The sequence below is a fragment of the Carassius carassius genome, chromosome 7 (assembly GCF_963082965.1).
Source record: "Carassius carassius chromosome 7, fCarCar2.1, whole genome shotgun sequence".
Classification (NCBI taxonomy): domain Eukaryota; kingdom Metazoa; phylum Chordata; class Actinopteri; order Cypriniformes; family Cyprinidae; genus Carassius; species Carassius carassius.
In genome coordinates this window covers 7480517-7498381 of record NC_081761.1, presented here as the reverse complement: position 1 = coordinate 7498381, position 17865 = coordinate 7480517, and the positions used below count along the sequence as shown (strand labels likewise).

The window sequence follows — 17865 nt, the reverse complement described above, 5'->3', positions numbered from 1 at the left end:
GTGTTGCAATAATGACAGAAAAAAAAGATCGAAAAAATAATTATATAATCAACACTAATCAACACCACGACTCGTTAATCTCGACAGCTGTAATAGTAAATATACATATATATATATATATATATATATATATATATATTTGAGAGGGGTTCCACATGTAATATGCATTTCGAATGCAAAGATGTCAGCCAATCACAACAGTTGTCGTTTACTCGGAGTCTCACAGCAGACACGCCCCTTCAAACAGAGCATTCAAGCCAGAGGGCTAATATCAGGATATAAAAATGCTTTTTATTTCTAAATTTTAAATGTAAAAATCATACTAACAATATAAGTACAGTACACCTAAGGAAACAGAAAGAAAAGAAAATGAAAAGGAAATAATCCATGTCATGGGACCTTCAAGAAAAATCTGTAAAAAAAAAAAATCAAGCCCAATGCACCATGATAATATGAAGGAATTTTCTGTATTTTCACAGTTGTTTGAATTGTGTTGTGTTTTGGGGTTGAAGGAAATGTCTGTAAACCTGTAATGGTAATTACTTGCAAAGACCATATCTATTTTTCTAAGGATTTTTTTTTTTACATTGCTGTGTTATGTAACTGTAGTACTCAGATACTATTTGTTTTTTTCTTTTAATATTATACATTTTCATTTTTAAATTCAGTTTGTTTGTCCATTTGGTTGAAGTTTCAGATGGGCACTCGAGGTCGGACTCGGAGAACACTCGAAAACCTAACTCAGAACACGAAACTCTCGACGGAAAAGCAAAGAAACTAAAGTAAAAGAATAGAAGTAATGTTTGACGAGACTAGTTGGTGTTTCTTCTGCGTGCAGGCGTGCAGGCCGAAGCATGCTGGAATGGCGCTAAGGGAATGCAAAAAGTAATGGCAAAAAGCATAGCTAATAGCTAAACTAAACAGAAAATCTAAGAGCATAATTTTGATGGGGTCCTGAGTATTTAAACTGGCCCTTTGGCCACACCTCAAATGTTGATGAGATATGAGATATTGCTCTGGGTGTTGCGATGCCCCCCCCCCCCCCATAGAAAAATCATATGTTATCTTACAAATCACGTGGTCAAATCACTAGGATTTGATTTACAACATCCTGTCTTGAGCCTTTCTGTGGAATTCAGCTCCTCATGTTTCAACCATGCTCCTGATCAAATCTTTAATTGTCTGATTCGGGTCTGATACCCTGCAGTTTTATTTAACTGTAACAACCCTCCCTCATATGTACTAAAATAATCATTAAAGGGGTCATATGATGTTGCTAAAAAGAATATTATTTTATGTATTTGGTGTAATGAAATGTGTTTATGTGGTTTAAGGTTAAAAAAAAAACATTATTTTCCATATAATGTACATTATTGTTTCTCCTCTAAACCCCGCCTTCTGAAACGTGTAGACTTTTACAAAGCTCATCGTTCTGAAAAGTGAGGTGTGCTCTGATTGGCCAGCTATCAGTGCATTGTGATTGGCCGAATACCTTAAGCATGTGATGGAAATGTTACGCCCCTTAACATACTGTGATGCCATCTCCCTGCACTACCAGACAAAAACAGCCAGAGCTTACTGTTAAGATTTATACAAAACTATATAAACAAATGTATGTAATTAAATCATGTGACAACAATGCAGCACAGCTTGTTTAGTTTGGAATGTTTATTATTTCATAATGTGTACTGTTTCACCTGCTATTTCTTAAGTTTTGGCAGTTTCAGGCATTTTGGCAGTGTGACTGCTCCTACGACACCCGTCTAATGTAAAACCAATTAAAGCACAGCAGTTGTTGAGGTTGTGGTGTGAGACAAAGAGCAACACAGACAGTGAGAGGGAGAGACGTTCACTTAAATGTTAATACTATTTTATATATATATATTAGGGGTGGCATGGTTCAACTTTTTCATGGTTTGGATTTTTTCACGATTTTAGAGTCATGGTTTCAGTACAGTTCGGTATGTGCTATGTTTATGGAAAAACTATACTTTCAAATTAAAAAAGAGAATATTCTATCCAACTACAAAGCGACACCACAAATAAATTCAATAGAGTAAAGATACAAATAATAAACAGTTCTGACGTGCGGGTTTGCGCACTTCGGATGAGCACAAGCACAAATCTTCTCACTGCTTTGCGTCCATTGGCTCTTAAATGTTTAAACTAGCAAAGCTTAAATGAGTTTAGTTTAAACACATAAAAAGGGGTCATAATGCATTGGCAGACTCCCTCTGCCAATGCATTGATGAAATTAATAGTTGGATGTGCCAGAACTTTCTTCAGTTAAACAAGGAAAAAACTGAAGTCATTGCATTTGGAAACAAAGATGAAGTGTTCAAGGTGAATGCATACCTTAACTCTAGGGGTCAAACAACTAAAAATCAAGTCAGGAATCTTGGTGTGATTCTGGAGACAGACCTTAGTTTCAATAGTCATGTCAAAGCAGTAACTAAATCAGCATACTATCATTTAAAAAACATTGCAAGAATTAGATCTTTTGTTTCCAGCCAAGACTTGGAGAAACTTGTTCATGCCATCATCACCAGCAGGGTGGACTATTGTAATGGGCTCCTCACCGGCCTTCCCAAAAAGACCATTAGACAGCTGCATCTCATCCAGAACGCTGCTGCCAGGATTCTGACTAGAACCAGAAAATCTGAGCATATCACACCAGTCCTCAGGTCCTTACACTGGCTTCCAGTTACATTTAGGATTGATTTTAAAGTACTTTTACTCGTATATAAGTCACTAAATGACCTAGGACCGAAATATATTGCAGATATGCTCACTGAATATAAACCTAACAGAGCACTCAGATCATTAGGATCGAGTCAGTTAGAAATACCAAGGGTTCACACAAAACAAGGGGAGTCCTCCTTTAGTTACTATGCCGCCCGCAGTTGGAATCAGCTTCCAGAAGAGATCAGATGTGCTAAAACACTAGTCACATTTAAATCTAGACTTAAAACTCATCTGTTTAGCTGTGCATTTATTGAACTGATTGCAATATATATTTTCACTGTTTTCTTTTTATTTTATTTTATGTAAAATCATTTTCTTTTTTTTTTTTTTTTTTTTTTTTTTTTTTTTTTTTAGTAAAATCATTTTCTAACTGTTTTAAATTCATTTTAAATAAGTACAGTTTTAATAATTTTAAAAGTTTTAAAATTGCTTGTTTTATTCTTGTTATTATTTTTCTTCATTACTATTTTACTTTCTTTTATTTAAAGCACTTTGAATTACCATTGTGTACGAAATGTGCTATATAAATAAACTTGCCTTGCCTTGCATATTAACATGTTTGTTTCCCAGTCTCATCTGTGAGCATGTGCTATCACCACTTGGGTGATGACGGAATAAATTCTCATCTGCTCATATTCCAGCATACGGCATTCGCATTGAACAAGAGTGAATGGTTTGTCCAGGTTTTTTTTTTTTTTTTTTTCATCGCTGTTGTTGTAATGTCTGGGAAAGCTAAAATGCGCATCCATCAACAGAAACATATATTAGCTGAACCCTGTTTGTTTTACAGGTGCTTTGTCAGATTTAAGTTGAACCGCAGTTCCAGAGCATGCCGAACCGTGTGTGGAAAACCAAACGGTTTGATTTTTTTCAGAGAACTATCCCGGCCCTTATATATATATATATATATATATATTTTTTTTTTTTTTTTTTTTAAGCAGCACCACATTGGTAATAAAAATAATGTTTCTTGAGCACCAAATCAGCATACAGTATTAATATCATGTGACACTAAAGACTGGAGTAGTGATGCTGAAATATATGTGTGTGTGTGTGTGTGTGTGTGTGTGTGTGTGTGTGTGTGTGTGTGTGTGTGTGTGTGTGTGTGTGTGTGTGTGTAAACAAAAACTTTTTTTTAGGATGTGATTAATCATGTGATTAATCATGTGATTAATTAATGTGATTACTCAAGATTAATTGTTTGACAGCACTAATATAAGCACTAATATCGCAATTAATCATTTGACAGCAATATTATTTATTTATTTATTTGTATGTAGCTGAGATTAACCTAATGATTATATTTGCCTTTGATAAACCCTGAAACTCATTCTCTGTGTGATACTGATCATACTGCATCTCTTTGTTTATCTCTCTGTGTGTTTACTGTCATTTGTACAGTCTGCACCTCATTTTCTAGATTTAAGTGAAAATAGGAAGCCAATAAGTGTGGTGTTTCCATTAAGGGCAGGTCAAGGGGCAGCAAATTCCCATAATTACATGTCGCAGGATGATAAAATCATGGCAGGTGTGACAGAGGGGCCAAGAACAGTGGAGCGAATGTTTTTGGGGGCTTAAAGTTTGAATACATATGAGTTATTTTGGTGAAAGGAATGAGTTTTTTCCTGATATCTTTTTTTTCTCTCTCTCTCTCTGCTCTCTGTGACCTGATGAGCAGTAAACAAGAGGAATCGTGGTTCCCTTGGTAAGACACTCTAATGAACTCTTAAAGCTTGTAATCTTCACTCTTCTTCTTGCTTTCTCTCATTCACATGCCCTCTTCTCCTGTCTCCTTTCTCTAATGACATCAAATGATCATCTGCTTTGAGATTTTGAATTATGAAGTGAACATTCTTCCTCTTGTCATTTCCCTTTCTGATTGCCCAGAAGATGAGACATGGGCTATGTTCAGATTTATAGGCTGCGGGAAGCATTCTGAAAAGGGTTAGAAGGAGAAAATTATGAGAACAGAAGCAATAATAGGTCTTAGTTTAAGGAGAAACAGTGTAAGCCAGCGCAAATACTGCAGCTCACTAAAAGACAAATAAACTGAGCACAGAATATAGGAAACAGGAAAACAAAAATATAAATTTTTACTAAAATACTCCTAGTTAGACATTAAATGTGACAAAAGTAATTGTACTTTTATGAGAGGAGTAACTGTAACTGGTTTTTAGTGATGGAGTAAAAATGTAATATAATAACTATGTTCAGATGAGTAAATAAAAATATTATTTAAAAAAATTTAACATATAATGTTTTAATCAATTTAATCAATTAACCAAATAAACTATCTACAGATTAATTAATAAGCAAAATATTTTTTAGTTGCAGACCTATAATTAATATAAACCAAGTAATTGTCACAAAATTCATGCACTGTATATTTACAATACTTTCATTTCCTTAATGCCAATTTTGTTTACATTTTTCAAAAGTTATTTTATTTTATTTTGACCACCAAGAGGTAAGGTTTTTGTATTTTTTATTATTAATGTACTAATATTATGATTGCAGTGAAGCATACTATTACAATAAATGTTATTTGTTTATTTTATAATGTGGTCTTTTCACATGATTTTTTATTTTTATTTTTGGTAATATGTAGTATTAAGTGTATTTCATTCCAAAATTAGCAACTAATGTTGTTTATCTTTATTGGATCTCCTTATTTTTCTCCAATTATTTTGCTTTCTGTACATAACATGTCCATGCATACCCAAGTTTTTGTCTGATCATTTGAAATTATTTTACAATCCTTAAAATGGAAATCCTAAAGCTAAACCCACACACACAGCATGATATGTAGATTCACACTGATTAATATGTGCACACACATTGACCAATAACAGCTGAGAATCTTGAGAAAAAAATAATTTCCGTGCTCTCTCTTTCTTGTCTGCTCTCACCCATGCTGTCTTCCCCTCTGTGTGTGTGTGTGCGCTTGTGTGTGTGTGTAATCTCTCTTGTACTGTGTGTTTAGATGGATTTGTTAGAGGCTTAAGATAATGGATTCTCCTCAGAGACAAATTTAATATCTCCACATGTCGTAATCTCACTCACTACTCATGTAGACAGACACTGGATTAAGATTATTACATCCAATCTCACTGAATGACCCCTATCCTCGTATGTGGACTCTGTTTGTCCCTGTAGCTGTGTTCTACAGCCATCTCGATATGCTCAAGGCAGCTAATCTCTGCGCCTGATGAAAACCAACCCGCGGAAGACAACACCGTGTCAACACCATGTCAAACACCATTCTGACTTGAGTGCATGAGGCTGTATAAGTTGCTGACAGCAACATTACCTCAGAAGCTCGACACACTGTCTTTTCCCCTTAGTGCAAATCCTCCTTTTCATTTGCAGCATTCTTCAGGCTACTGTACTTCTGAGCTCACTCTGAAAAATAACACGCAGCTATAATCAGCATTTCCCGAAGCACAATATGAGAATAGATAGATTCGCACAATTATTCTGTCAGCAGAGGTGAGGGATGTGAGCTAGAGTGGGATTCTTTATTTCTGTTGGATCATATTTAATGTGTTTATGTTAATTGTTTGCCGTTCAGCATGATATTGCATTTCACACAGTCTGATTTAGACGTGTGCAGTTGTTTGTTTGTTCTGGAACAATGTTCCTATCGATCGATCACAGCCATTTTAAGCCCAGAAACCAGAGAGCACTGACTGGTTGAATTTTTTTTTTCTCATATATATGCATATTATCTTATATTAATAGCTAGGCAGATCATGTTTCATGACACTGGTGATGGCTTGACAAAGCATTGTCTTAGTTTAAAATAACCTTGAAAATCTTGAAGTTTGAAGGTATAGCTACTCAGAGAAGACAGATAATTAAAGGTTGCTAACATGATTAAACATGATGTTAACATGTTTTAGCATATTGTATGATTTAACATCTTGCGGGTACGTTTATAGCATGTTTAAACATGATTTAGCATGATTTTGGCATTTTTTAACAAAACATTTTAACATTTTAGCACATTGCTAGCATATTTCTAGCATGATTTAACACCCAAAAGATCCAGATGTTGTTGTTCATACTTCATAGATAATGCACATATCTTCCATTTAGTTATTAATGCAAGAATCAATGTGACCGAATCACTAAATCAGTGGATTGAACTCAAGAATGCATGAATTCAGCCTGGTTTTGTGAACTGAAAAAAGATCAGATCATTGAAGTTCTGACTCAAAAGAATGATTTGTTCATGAATCAGACTTTACTGGCTCTACTGTATACAGTTGTGGTTCTATAATGATTTAGCACTTTGTTTCCATGTTTTAGTGAGTTGCTAACATGATTTAACTTACTGCTAGCATGATTTAGCATGTTGCTAACATGTTTGAGCAAGTTGCAAGTATGTTCTAAGCGATTTAACACATTTTATCACATTGCTAGCATGATTTAGCATGTTACTTACAAGAATTAGCACATTTCTAGCATTTAACATTTTTCTACCATGTTTTTACATGTTGGTTGCCTGATTTAGTTTGTTGCTTATAAGTATTAGCACATTTCTAGCATTTAAAATTTTTCTACCATGTTTTTACATGTTGGTAGGCTGATTTAGCATGTTGCTATCGTGTTTTAACAAAGCATTTTAGCACATTGCTAGTATGTTAGCATAACATTTAGCATAATTTAACACATTTACTAACATGTTTAAGTTGTTTCAAGCATAATTTAGCATATTGCCAGTATGTTTTAGCAAACATTTGAACAAGGTTTGTAATTTTTTTGCTTTTTTTTCACTTAAGAAAATTAAGTGTAGTAACCATGTTTTTATTTTTTTATTTTTTTTTAACTGGTTAAAAGAATTGTTGTTCCAAGAACAAGATGTGTAAATCGTGCTAAGCTCTGTGCACATCAGTAGTTGAAATCTGGAAGCTATTTTACACCAGATGTATACAAGGTTTGCTTAGTGTAATTGGTACTAGACATAAATTTAGAATGTGCCAGTCTATGCAAATTAGGTTTCATGCCGGATAATAAGATCCAAATCTAAGGTGTCACTGTTTAAAACATAATGGCTACATTAAGAGTGCACATATACAACAACTTTTGAAATAGCACTTTGTTTTTAGACTTTCAGAAATAGCACTTTCATATATCTTGTTCCTCTTCTTTTTGACTTTTCCTGTCCAAATCCATTCGCTAGCTCCGTTTTTTTGTATTTCATTTTCACTCACAGTTTTATGCTAGGTTTTTCTGTGCTTTGTTTGTCATCTTTTTGAATTATGAGATACAGCCAGATGAATGCATAAATTACATACATTCCTACTGAGATTACAAAAGTTAGAGTATCTGGCACTTCTGTGTTCTGAGAAAGTGAGAATGCATTACACCTTTCCAGTCACTGATCAAAGATCAGATCAGAGATTGTGTGTGCTTGCATCTGTGTGCCAGTTTATCTATCATAGGTTTTCATCTGAGCTGTATGTTCTCGCCATTCTCCCTGATTCTTAAAGGAAAAATTCTCATAAAAGGCAAATTCTTTCAATTGTTTACTTGTTCCTCCTTTTATTTCATGGCATTTAAAGATAATGCATAATATATTAAACAATTAAAGAATGCAAAAGTATAGAAAAAGAAATTTATAAGAACAATAACAAAAATTATTAGAGTACGTTTTACAAGAAAATATTATTTTATACATTTGCATGTTGTTGTTCATAGATCATTTTTTCCTTCATTTAATTAATGTCAGAATCAATCTGACTGAATGTCAAAAAATTTAAATCAAGGAACTGATTTATTGAAAATATCTGACACAAAAGAACGATTTGTTTATGAATCAGATATCTCTAATGAATATGCCAAGAAATATAATGCATGAGTCATATACTGTAGAAGGATTTTATACATCGTACAAGTAATATGTGCAGCTCTTGTGATATTTTTTGTTGCTTTTTGTATCCTTGTTGCAATCGAAAGCTCCAGTTCTCATTTATTTAATTGCACGGAATGATATGAGGACGAGAAAATGACATAATTTTCATTTCAGGGTGAACTATTCCTTTAAAGATGCAATCACATGTCATTTTCGCCACTCACCTATCTTTCCCCATCTCCCGCTCTTTCTTCCCCTCCTCTATCATCTGTCAACCATGGATAGTCATTTGACTTTTTTCTGCATGTATTATTTTTCAGAGAACTAAATAATTCAGACAGAGGATAAAAAGGACAAAGAAAAAACTTAGCACCTCGTCACAAAGCCTTATCTCCCCAATGATGTTCAGTCTATTAACCTGATTGATTGTGCCAATAATCAGCTGTCTCTCTCTTTTCTACCATTCTTTTCCCTTTCTCCATCTCAGACGTTATTGCCCCGGCTGAATTGGTTGCCCCGGTGATAGTGATTGCACCTAAGAACACATCAGTGGTTGCCGGGGCGAGTGAGGCTACTCTTGAGTGTGTTGCTAATGCAAGGTGGGTTGCCCTCGACAGCAGTGACTCACTGCCAGGGTTCCGTTAATAACAGGCTTCTTGTCAAATTTCACAGATGTTTGTCATCATTACATTGTTTTTATTATCCATCGCACTGGTGATGTCATTTTGAATTGTGATTTTATCTGTCATTTCACATTTCCTTGCTGTAAAATTCACTTGTTTCAACTTTATTAAACCAGATTCTTCTTTTCAATTTTGTCAAATACGCTATTTGGACAAAAGTATGTAGTTATAGATACAGTAAAGCTGGCTGAGAATTTCATTTCAAAACCATTAACCCCATAAAACTAGTGAATAGTGAAAAAATAGTGAATTTTGTTAACATTTATTCAGAAAAGCATATGAAGCTAAAGGGGTTGATAAGATTTTTTATTTTTTATTTATTTGAAATAAAAAATAAATAATAATAAAACAGGAGCATTGTGAAATATTATTACACTGTAAAATATATAAAAAAAACGTAATTTATATTTTAATACATTTAATGTAATTTATTTCAAAGCAATTCTTCCATTATTCCATTGTTATATGCTGAATTGGTGCTCAGGAAACATGTTGAAAACAGTTCAAGCTCTGGAAATTGGGCTTCACAGGTCTTTAGTCTGGAATGTTGACACTGAGGAGAGCAAAATAAAACCTGAAGTTAGTTTATTTCAAACTTGGATGTGTTATGGATGACATCTGACTTGGTGTGTGGCATGTAGCCCAAGGTGCAAAATAAATAAATTGGCATTCAACCTACCAAGACCTCTCTTGACAGCTTTTTAAAAGCCCGAACCCGTTTACAGCCCGACATTATTCAAATGTGCGCACACCCACAGCTCTTTTGCCTTTTGTCAAGAATGAGTCATTTATAAGTGTTTTAACATAATTTATTCAGAACTAACGTAGACTAGACCACTTGGAAGTTGGAATAAAGAAATAAAATAAGTCATCTGTGACATCGTAACATCACAGCATTCTAGACATAGGCTCATTTAACCTATAAATAGACCAACCTACCAATAAAAACTATTCATTTTTAACAAATTAAATTCAGATAAATTTTTAAATAAGATGGGTATTTGGCAATAACGAAATTAAGATAAAGTCTCCGTCGGATTTGCTTCGCACTAGCAGATGATATTTAATAAAAGAATAATGCCAACATTAGCGTAAATACTCTGTCCACATGATGCATTTAAGACTCACTGAATATTTAGTTATCATTTGAAAAACCTTTACTCACAGAGATTAGGCTAAGCCTACATGTTTTTGTGGAGGAAAATTATTGAATCCACTGTAGATGTCTTCAGCGCGTTCCTGCGCTCACTGATGGTGCGTCATTATTCACTCATTATTCTCATTATAAACATGGTCAAAACTTTTCCACACCTCAGACTTTGCTTTAGTTGCTGGTGCAACCAAAACATAATCGCCAGAGGCAAGCCTCCGTTACACCTACTCAGCATCCATTTTCTCATCTTTCTCGCGCTAATCGAAACACATGACATGGCCGCTCGTTTACCTCGCAAACCGGAGCGCAAACCCGAGCCCGGCCCGAGCCTGCGTAAGATGATATAAATTAAGCCCGAACCCGTCGGGTCCCATCGGGTCCTGTCGGGTTCGGGCAAAGATCTTCAGCTCTAGTGCTGCTTAATATTTCTGTACTGTGATACATATATTTTTTCATGGATTATTTGGTGAATAAAAAAGAACAGCATTTATTTGATGAAAATAAACAAATAAATAAATAAATAAAAATCTAATAGATTTTTAGGCATTATATTGCAGCCTTGCCATCAGATGAATTAAGTACATTTTATAATTTATTAGATCCGAAAGCAGTTAGTTTCAGTTGTTAATATATATATATATATATATATATATATATATATATATATATATAAATTAAGACACAATAAATAAATAAAAAATCAATCAATTAATCAATCGATCAATCAACTTCTCAATAAACCAATCAATCAAACAATCAAGCAGTTTTATGGACCCCAAATATTTTTGGTAGTGTATATGATATCAAAGCTAATAACATTGGCTAAAACCCACAAATTTGGCTTTAAACATTGCAGTTAGTATTGGCTTGATTTTGGGGGCTAGCCAACCTGTTAAGTCAGGGTGCCCACATACTTTTGACCATGTAGTGTATGAATTTGTTCTTGTATATTTACCACATAACACATACAGGTAGTTGTTGTGCTCTCCATAATTCTTGGCTTGAGTATTAATTTCAGTATTCCAGTTAATGTGCTGTGTTTTGTGTGTGTCCGTGGAGCAGATCTCTTGACAGGCTGCAGGTGTTCTGGAAGCGTAATGGGGTGAAACTAACAGCAGGAGTGGACTCGTTCGGTCGCAGGCTGGTCATCAGTAACCCCACCTCAGCAGACGTGGGTCTGTACGTGTGTGAGGCTGCGCTCAGAAACAGCAGTCAAAAGAGCACAGAGGCCAAAGCGTACCTCTCCGTGCTGGGTAAGATGATTGGTGTTACTAAACTGTACGTGCAGGTTCAGACAGATTTTTAAGTATTATTTTACTGAAATGCCCTGGAGAAATGCCTGAATTCAGGCATATAGTTGAATTAAATACCGCAGTCAGCTCAATTTTGTCTTGTATAATAATACCAGATCTCTTTTAAAGCAAGTCAGTCCACTTCCATGGCCATTTTTTCAATGCCTCTGGGCAGCTATGTCTAGTCAAGTGTAGCTACAAGTTTATGTATGAATTACTGTACATATGCCAGTTCAGCAATACATTTTAAAAATGTCATCAATTTTGAGAACCCAAAAGTAAAAAACCAGAGTGTTCAATGACAACTATATTATACTTGTTTATTTTAAGCACACTGTTGCAGTCATGTTCTCACAACTCATGCACTTTCCTGCAGAGTTTAGCTCTAACCCTAATCAAACACACCTGAGCAAGCTAATCAATGTCTATAGGATCATTAAAAAAAACACAGGTAGATAAGTTTGATCAGGGTTGGAGCTAAACTCTGCAGTGAATTGGCCCTCCAGGGTAAGATTCGAGGAACCCTGCTTTAAAGTCCCAAGGATTTTGGCTGTCAGTGGGTCTCATCACTTTTTTCTCAACTGTGTGGATTATTCATATGTGACCCTGGAGCACAAAACCAGTCTTAAGTTGCTGGGGTATATTTGTAGCAATAGCCAAAAAACATCGTATGGGTCAAAATTATTTTATTTTATGATTTTCCCAGGGTCACATATATCTACAATCAGAAATTCTGACAAATAATTTCTGCAAAATTCACAACACTTTGTGCACAATGATTTTTCTTAACCTTGTTCTAATGTCAGTGAATTTTGAGTAATCTAAAATGAGTTATCCTGTATGAAAGGTTTTTGAATGTATTTATTTATTTATTATATTGCCCAAACTATCTCCATATAGGGAGTTTTTTTTTTAACTGTATGGTTATAGCTATCATTGGTTATCATTCTGATAATGAATCATAGATATTTTTATCATAAATATCTAGTATGAAATAAAAAAAATTTCACAAGCTGCGTTCACTCACAAAACTTTACGATATGTACGCCTGGTTAGTAAATGAGACCCAATGTTTTTTATTGCTCATCAACTGGAAAAATTCACTTTGAAAGTTCCAGTCATAGGCCTATTGTTCCTCTGTATCATTATTGCTATACTGCACTTTGCCATTATCTAGAGTTAGAGTCATTTTTAGTTACATTTTGGTTAACTTTATATTATTTATATATATATATATATATATATATATATATATATATATATATATATATATAAGTTTATAGTTAGGCTTTCAAGGCTGTTATAAAGATCAGATGATGTGTTTACCAATAAGCTGATTGTCTCTTATTTAAAATAGCATTTTTTTTCTCTATTCATTTTTCAATTAGTTAGTTATACACACACTCAACCTACACAACTTAACTTTTAAATATTAGTCAAGCTACAATTAAAGACATATGTATGATGCTGACCATATAATAGTTCTTCATCAAAGTCTTGATTTAGTGGCATTGCCCAGCAGTTCTGATTTACTGAAGGCTTTAAGTGGCTAAATCATAGATAAAACTCTGATGGAGCATTTGATGGCTAGTTTTGATTAAGAAATATTTCTGAGGTTGTGGAAAGAGTCAGTATGAAATCAGAAATACATAAAAAAATCCAAAAATCACAGTTGGAACTGCCTCTGTGACAAATACATTAAATACTACATTAAATAGTTTAAATACAGCCTTTAGCACAATTTAATAAATATTTACCTTTGTATCTCTCAGTAAGTGGGCGGACAAGTTTAGATATTTGTAAAAGTGAATTTAACAATTTCTATACACCTTTATTCACACTGTAGAATAGCTCTCAGTTTTTTTTTTTGTTTTTTTTTTATTGTCAATTCATTGGTTTTATCTGAGCATCATGACTCTTAGTTTCCCATGTTTCCGGAATGTCAGTGGGCTTAAACATCCTCAGCCTCCTTAACATCCCTACTCTTTGATCCAAAAACACAAATATTATTCTCTGCCCTGAGATCTTTTTCACTAAAAGTTGTGCTATGAATATTTATACCTCAACCCTTATTAGAAACAGCTACGAATATTCTTTCAATGAGCTTGTCTGACAGGTGTGCGCCTTACATGATTGGGCGAAAGGGGGCATGCATATGCATGAGGCAGCCAATGGAGTGATGAATAAATTGGGGCTGTTTTATAGAAAGATAAAGTGAACATGTCAGAGCAGCCAGCAGTGGAAAAGAGGTTGAGATGGAGGAGGTATTTATTGTTTCTGCCATTGAATCCCATCCAGGCGCCGATCTGAATATGTATATCCTGATCTGCATAAATGTACAGTGAGACTGAATAAGTGCTGATTTGTCAGGGAAGAACCAAAAGGTGGAGAGCAAAGAGAGAAGAAAGGATGAGGATGAATTAGAAAAACTGTGGCGTTGTAATGGCGTTTCCTTTTTTTTTTGTTGCTGTTGTTGTTATTTGTTTAACCCCCTCCTTTTTTCTCGATATTCTTCAGCAAATGAAAAGCTGTTATCAGCAACACGCTTAACAGGTCCTCTGTCTTTTTTCATTTGAAGTGAGTTAGACAAGGCGAGAGCAGTAAAAAAAGAAATGCCAGGTGTGTGAAAAAGTAACAAGAGTCTTGCTCTTCCTGTCAAGAAATCTGAAAATAAAAGGGAAAATAAAAGAGCAGTGATTAAAAGGGTTTTCTTTTTTATGTATACATTTATATAGCCCAGTATAATAAGCTAAGTGCGGCACCAAAGACTCCTGGAAAAGTCTGGACTTACTTTTTTGTTTTGTACATGTAGTTTAGTGAAAGTACTCATCCATACTTTTACTCTTTCATCATGACTTCAAAATACGCTTCTTGAATATATGCCTGTTTTATCAGCAGACTCTGGAATACACTCATGTTGGTATTTAATGGTGAAAATATAAATGCAGACCCATTGGCATGAGGGACACAACACATGATGTGTTCCACAAATACCTAAACAACCACTTAAAACATCTAAGCAACCACCTAACTACATCCTAGCAACCATCTAGAATACATAAAACACTTCACAACACCTTATGACCACCCAGAACACCAATCACCTTTCAGAAATCATCTTCAGAAAACATTGAAATCTTGCGTGTATTGACAAGTATACTGTGTGTGTGTGTGTGTGTGTGTGTGTCTTGTATGAACACAGAGCCTCCGTACTTCACGTCAAAACCAAAGAAGTCGGTGATTACAGAAGTTGAGAAAATCGTGGAGCTTCACTGTCAGGCCAAAGGTAAGCCCCGCCTTTCCTGGAGACAACTGCCTATCAAATTACTGCACCACCTCTGAGTTTGACCACTTTAGATACAATATACATGTATAATACATGTCCTACATTGGCTGCTGCTGAATAATCATTCCCCTGTAGGAAAGTATAATCTTTATATTGTCAAGAGTATAAAAACTGCCAGCACTTGCACAAAAAAGTCACTTAACTTCCAGTGCAATACCTTAAATTGCTCTTTTAAAAGCATAATGTTTCCATTTCTGCACAATGTTATAGCATGTTCATTTTACTGTGGCCGGTGTGCTTTCAGACAACTATTTGTTATAAGAACGTCATTCATTTTATGTGCTGAGTCAACTGGAAGACTTTTATCGTAGCTGTTCGTCGCCTCACAAATTTGACCTTTTCTCCAAGCGTGCCGCATCGTCCCTTACTTGTTTCGTCCACGTGTCCTTATTTGAATTCATCTTTATTTAATTGACTAAATGAGTGATCTAGAATAAGCGGTCAAGTACATTAGAAAAGGCGAGCGAGGCGCTAATGGAATTAGCCGGTAATTGGCATCAGTGTTCATAATACGTTAGGATCTCGTTAAAAGACATTAGGTATATCAATGGCTCACAGGGCAACGGAGGAATAGAATCCGACTAGAAAATCCTTTTAACAAGCTGCGTAAATCTGACCTACATTTCAGCAACAAATTCCAAGTGTCTAAAAGTTAAACTTTTCATGACTTCTAACAAGGAAAATTCGTAAAGAGAGACCTCAAACAGATCTTTCTTCTCCCCTTCTTTCAATCGTAATATTTTTCTCCTTTATTTAACAGAAATCTGGACAGTTTCACTTGCATGAAACTTTTGAAAACTACTGAGACTTTTCTTTTTTTGTGGCAGAGATTGTACCTCTGCAATTTACACTTGCTGTGAATCTCGTGAAGCTCTTTTTGCACTTTCATAAGGGTGTGAAGCTGAGTTTGTGCGCACTTTGTCATAAACTGTCAGAAATTTAATTACAGCGAGCTTGTTTTTGACAGTCTTATTTTAACATCCTTGTCTTGCATCCGTGGGTGTGACACGACTATCAACGATGGGAGGCGGGTGGAGCGGATTCACGCTATTTGACCTTTTAAAGTGTTGAGCTGCAGGATTTATCCATGATATATTATTTAATTTGCATATCGTGATGAGCATATCATGAGTTCCTGCAGATGAACTTAATTTACAATTATTGCTAATATGTATAATTGCCGTTTTATTCGTTTTCATGCTCGCTTCTTGATTTCTCGCTCCCTCTCTTATTCTCTCCAAATCTTCTGCTTTTTTGTCCGTGAAGCATGTCAAAATTTTATTGGAAGTTTAATCAATCAAAGCCAATTTATTAGATTAAATTTTCATTAATTAAACCAAAGTGTGCCCTGATGAAGGCCTATTGATGAAAACATTAACTTGTGATATATCAAGCAGTGTGTGTGTGTCTGCTTTGATAATAATTCCCTCTTCTATCAAATGTCATGTGGCATTTATGTAAATCTATCCCTTAAAAATTTTCGGGTGCATGCACTCTGGTTAAAGTTTGGAGTAATTAAGATTTTAATGTTTTTGAAAGAAGTATTTCATGCTCACCAAGGCTGCATTAATAAGACCAAAATACATTTAAACTTGTATTAAATATTATTGCAGTTATATCAGTTACTATTTCTATTTTAATATATTTTAAAATTTAATTTATTCCTATGATAAAAAATAATTAACTTACTTTTTTTTTTACATAATATACTTCAGGATGTTGTAAAATGCTGATTTGGTGCTTAATTATTATAAATTATTATTGGTGCACAATTAATGATTGTGTTGAAATCAGAATTTGCTGCTTAAAATGTTTGTGGAAAGCATGATGTATTTTATTTATTTATTTATTTTTCATTTTAATGCATACATAATAGAAAATGAATAGAGAATGCTATATGTTTGAGGGTCATTTTTATAGTAGATAAAAAGAAAACAATTAGATAGAATAGAAAAAGAATAGAGAAAACTAGAGTTCAGAGGGTCAGTTTATTATTATTATAATCTAATATTAAGCAACTGTTTCCAACATTGATAAGCAGATTGGAATGATTCCTGAAGGACCATTTGACACTAAAGACTGTCATAATAATGGTCAAAATAAAGATTTGCATCGCAAAAATAAATTCTATTTTAAAGGATATTACAAAAAAACATAAATAAAATGTATTTCAACTTGGAATAATGTAAATGTAATGTTTTTTCTTTTTTTTATCAAATAAATGCAGCATTAAAAATCTTGTACATTTTATATATATATATATATATATATATATATATATATATATATATATATATGTGTGTGTGTGTGTGTGTGTGTGTGTGTGTGTTATAGTGATAAGTATTTAAACACATTGTCATGCTTCATGTATTATTCAGGGGTTCCCACTCCGAAGCTGGAATGGTTCAAGGATGCTGTCCCCCTCTCCACACTGAGCAACCCTCGATACGAACTCATCTCCTCCTCAATGGTTCTGCAAGTGCAGAGAATTCAACCAGACGATGCTGGAATTTTCCAGTGCTTCGCTGAAAACACGGCTGGAGAAATCCAGGCATATACCAACTTGGTTGTCACAAGTAAGATTAACAGCTGTAGGAACATTTCACCAAAAAATGTAATACTGCCATCATTTAATCACTCACATGTTGTTCCAAACCTGTATGACTGAGAGTAGCACAAAGACATTTTGAATTTATTTTGGTGCTAGTTACCATATCTTTTCATTATATATAGGTTTTCCTAAAATTATTATTTTTTTTTTTCTAAAACAATAGTTATATATATATATA

The 17865-nt window shown here is 34.3% G+C and overlaps 1 protein-coding gene across 2 annotated transcripts in view; it reads left to right on the top strand.

The window, feature by feature from the left end:
• Positions 1-17865, top strand: part of sdk1b (sidekick cell adhesion molecule 1b) — a 213949-nt gene that overhangs the window by 129481 nt on the left and 66603 nt on the right. The window contains exons 7-11 of one of the 2 annotated variants that reach the window (XM_059553690.1): positions 4424-4450; positions 9090-9201; positions 11501-11691; positions 14933-15016; positions 17455-17652. In XM_059553690.1, coding sequence (XP_059409673.1) covers positions 4424-4450; positions 9090-9201; positions 11501-11691; positions 14933-15016; positions 17455-17652 — 612 coding nt within the window. The remainder of the gene's footprint in view (positions 1-4423; positions 4451-9089; positions 9202-11500; positions 11692-14932; positions 15017-17454; positions 17653-17865) is intronic. The other variant, XM_059553691.1, reaches the window with a different exon arrangement.